Here is a 4603-nt window from a genome sequence, read left to right on the forward strand (position 1 = left end):
GCCGCGAACCGCTCCAGCGAGAGCTGCAGATCTCGTTCCGATGAAGCCAACAGGACCACATCATCCGCAAAAAGCAGAGATGCGATCCTTTTTACAGTTAAAATAAATGTTTATCAAATAAAGTCTAATGTTACAACTAATCAGGGTTCCCTTGAACAAACCAGTAAGAATCAAATGTTTGTTTTAGATCAGACACACAACCTGTACTCTCAGTAATTGCTTCTTTGTCTCTGGTGGACTCGTCCCCTTCAGGAGGACAGGTGTACAGTTTTGGCGAGCTACCATGGAAACAGAATCCAGTGTCAGAGGTGACAGAACCGACCCTGGAGAGCGCTCTCAGTGGGCAGCGGGTGATCTCCGTGGCGGCGGGGAGCTTCCACAGTGGCGTGGTGACGGAGGACGGTGGTGTCCACATGTGGGGGGACAACAGCGCGGGACAGTGCGGCCTCCCTGCTCTCGGCTCCGTGCCCAACCCGACCCCGGTGGCCCTGCTGGACCCGGGCGGCGCTCGGACGGTGCTAGTTCTGGAGCTGGCCTGCGGGGAGACGCGCAGCCTGGCACTGTCGGTCCAGAGGGAGGTGTGGGCGTGGGGCGGAGCTGCCGTGCCGTCGTGGCAACCGCAGAGGGTGGAGCTGCCGGCAGGCCGGCACGTGCTGCAGGTGGCCTGCGGGGCAGACCACTGCCTGGCTCTGGTGCGCTGCCCGGGCCCCAGCGAGGGCCCACGGCCCCCCGTGGACAAATGCAACCAGTGCCACCAGCTGCTCTACACCATGACAGACAAGGAGGACCACGTCATCATCTCTGACAGCCACTTCTGCTCGCCACAGGCCAAAAACGGGCTGCAAGCACCCCCGCCGACCCAGAACCTCAGAACCTCCCCATCTGAGCTGGTCCTCTCCTCCCGCCTCAGCTCCCCTGTGATCCCAGCAGCTCCTGCACCTGAGTCAAGCTCCGACCTCTCCTCCAGCCTGACCTCGGACCCCTCCAAGGATCAGGCCTCAGACGGGGCAGGGGCGAGTTTAACTAACGGGGAGCAGCCTGTTCCAGACTCTGACCACCTGCTTCAGTCTAAACCTGCCCCTCCCACCGCTGGAGGGAAAGGTTCCCCCTATCCTGACGAGCGAGCTGTGCAGGAATATCTGAGGAAGCTGTCAGACAGCACGCAGGCCGGGTCAAAGCTGGTGAGCTCCGTCAGAACTCCTGCACCGGTCCAGCCCCCAGGGTCAAAGTTTAGAGCTTTAAAAACCTTCTAAACATGAAATGAAAGTTAAAGATTTGAAATTAAGCTTCTCTGTTATCAGCTGTTGCCAGAAGTTGGAATCAAGCACTTCCTGTTTTGGTCCCATGTTTGTCTGTTAGCACAATTTCTCTGGAACCACTGGAGTTTTATGAACTAGGGCTCTCTGCAGTACAAGTTGTTGTTTGGTCAGAGTTTACCCTAACTGTGACTGGTTGGATTGACTTGTCATGTGGGGCAACTTAAAAGAGGAAGTAATAATAGTAAAATAGGATTTATTTACTGTCCATGTACAGTTTAAAAACAGAACAGTGACTCAAAGAAAAATTGTGAACATGTAAACATACATAATTTATTGACTTCAAATTTTATGCAGCAAGCACCTTCCTGTCTCAAATTATGACTAATCTTATTCATTTTTTAGCAATCTTTTTACAGGCTGCTTAGGACTGTTTAGACCAGGGCTATTCAACTGGAGGCCCGTGGGCCACATCAGGCCTGCTGGTGACCTAAATTCGTCCCACCAATTGGTTCATTAAGTTCTTAAACCCAAACCATCGGTTTTCTACTTGAATAACTATAAGTTCTTTAAATTGAACATAGACATGTGTGGTATACAGAAACATCAGAATCTTGCCCAAAAAGCTGGTAAAAACCATTTGCATGAAAACCCAAGACACTTAAAACTACAAGCAGAAGAATAAAAAATTAAGATAAGTAAAATAAAAATTCGTTTAAAATGGTGGTGAGTTAAATATGCCAAACTAATATTTGTGTCAATTGTTTTTGATTTTGTTTTAATATCACTTATTTTATTACATAGGGCTCTGTATGTTGTATTCATGATTAAATGCAGCAAATTAAACTAATTCAAAGGTAACAGATCTTTGTAATACTTGTTTTATTTACATACTTGTTTTATTTACATAATGACTTTAATTGCTGGATGTTCGGCCCTTCAGCTGTTGGCCTGCAGTAACTGTGGCTCCCAGAGCAATTTAGTTGAATAGCCCTGGTTTAGGCCGAGCCAGTTGTTACATGTTCCACCACATGTACGCTGTTCAAATTTCATACAGCTAGCACCTTCCTTTCTACCCCCCGTCAATCCGACCAGTCACATCTTGGGCTAACTCCTCCCACAAAATAAGAAACTCCTACTTAGTAACTGCAGAGACCCCCTTCTCATCTTCTCAGAAAATATAAATGCATGTGTTCAACTAATTATGACCCCCACATGTGAAGCGTGGGTCATGTTGTTTCCATACTGTGTTTTTTTTTTATTTCCAGAGATCTCTGGTGAACCGTAGCACAGAAACAGCTGCACCGATCAGTGTGAAGTTTGTCAGGACTGTAGATGTGTCTGACCTACACTGCACCAGCCAACAGTTTTATGATGCTCCCCATATTTGAGAAGCTATTTTGTATCTATTTAAATTTCGAAATCAACTCAATTCAAGATGTTCACTACTAATTGACCTCAAAAAAAGACCAAATGTATGGGATAAATCTTGTGCCAGCAGGAACTGAATTTGAATTGCTCAGATTGAATCTGTATTTGCATAATTTGAAATTGAATGCTGGATCAGTCAGCAGCAGCATCTGATCAATATGTGATTTATGATGTGATGTAAATGTAACTTTTTCTACATATAGGTCAAATTAATCACTGCAATAAAATAACTGTCTGTTTTTGTCACTTTTACGGTGGATTACATCAGCTCTGTTACATACAGAAGAGAAACTTCACCAAAGTGAAACATAAATCTGTGTTTGATTACTCTGGCTGGCTTTCTCGAGGACCAGGATAAAGACACAAAAATCTGAATTATGGAACTGAAAGTGAAAGTAGTGAAACTGAATTTTTAATAAACCAAAATACAGTTTCAAAGCAAATTAATAAAAATTCAAAACTTTAAATTTAGTTTCAAACCAATGCATTCAATTTCATATTATGCACATCCAGATTTAATCTGATCAATTCAAATTAAATCCCTGCTGGCACAAGATTTATCCCATAAAAATGTCTCTAACTCAGGTTAACAATGCAGATTTTGTGCTATGATTCAGTGTGGTAGTAGCTGAGAGTTATTCACAACTTGTTAAATTGTCACAAGGCTCTAAAGTTTCTATAAAATGTATCAAAGAGGATTTCTCTGAAATAATTTCTGTTAATTTATCGTTGCTGTTTTTAATCTTTCTCCACGTTGCCTCTCCTCCAGCCTCCTCCTGGAGGTCGGGGCTCCTCCACCCTCAACAGCCTGGTGGCCTCCTGCGCCTCAGCGGTGGGCGAGCGGGTCGCCTCCACCTACGAGGCCTTGTCCCTGAGGAAGATGATGAACTTCTACCTGCCATCCCGGTCGGAGGCGCTCAGCGGCGTGACCGACAACACCGCCGAGCGCGTCCGCCAGGAGGACTCGGTGCAGGCCAAGAAGAGCTCCAGCACGGGGGACATCTGCGAGGAGGAAACGGAGAGTCTGCGGCGCCGCCTGTCGCTCCCCGGACTCCTCTCTCAGGGTAGATACGCTGTTCACCTCTTATCCTCCTCCTATGGCCTGCTGCGTAAGTACACCTTGCGCGTGTGCAGGTTGTTGGCTTCAGGCTCATGTTGGCATGCTTCATGCACAGCTTCATGCTTCTGTTGCTCGTGTCTGATCCTGTTCTGCTAAAGCAAATATCAGTTGTCGTGTCTGTAGTGTCTTCATTTTCAAGGGATCCATGATTAGTTGTAACATTAGACTATTTAATAAACACATATTTTAACTGTAAAATAAAGACTAAAAATACTGCAGGATGTTTAGTTTTTATAATTTTTAAACTAAAACTTTAAAAAATATTACACAGACCGGGCCATTTTATTTGCACACAAAGCATTCTGGGTAAATAATGAAGTGGATAGGTCCTCTGTGCGAGGCTGCTAGCGAGCTATATCCACCCTGAAGGTTAATCTTGGACAATATCTGATGATCGACTCTTTTTTTAAATGAAACCAGAGAGCGTTGACAGAGAGGAGAAGGTAGAAATGACTCAGCCTGTAACTGAAAATATAGATGGAGGACAACAGAGCTGCTTCATGGAAGAAGAACCTCAACTTAGCCTGCTAGCCTTTGCACTAGCACCCAATTGCCTTATATGTATTAGCTTGGTGCTAGTGCGACAAACAAGCTAAACTGAGGTCCTCCATCCATGAAGCAGCTCTGTTGTCCTCCATCTATATTTTCAGTTACAGGCTGAGTCATTTCTACCTTCTCCTCTCTGTCAACGCTCTCTGGTTTCATTTAAAAGAGTCGATCATCAGATATTGTCCAAGATTAACCTTCAGGGTGGATATAGCTCGCTAGCAGCCTCGCACAGAGGACATATCCACGT

General features: G+C 45.4%; 1 protein-coding gene across 2 annotated transcripts in view; it reads left to right on the top strand.

The window, feature by feature from the left end:
* The window catches only part of als2b (alsin Rho guanine nucleotide exchange factor ALS2 b), a 47410-nt gene that overhangs the window by 6650 nt on the left and 36157 nt on the right, over positions 1–4603 (top strand). For both annotated transcript variants that reach the window (XM_014001152.1, XM_014001158.1), the window contains exons 4-5: positions 253–1181; positions 3457–3751. In XM_014001152.1, coding sequence (XP_013856606.1) covers positions 253–1181; positions 3457–3751 — 1224 coding nt within the window. The remainder of the gene's footprint in view (positions 1–252; positions 1182–3456; positions 3752–4603) is intronic.

The sequence above is a fragment of the Austrofundulus limnaeus genome, unplaced genomic scaffold, assembly GCF_001266775.1.
Source record: "Austrofundulus limnaeus strain Quisiro unplaced genomic scaffold, Austrofundulus_limnaeus-1.0 Scaffold9, whole genome shotgun sequence".
NCBI lineage: Eukaryota > Metazoa > Chordata > Actinopteri > Cyprinodontiformes > Rivulidae > Austrofundulus > Austrofundulus limnaeus.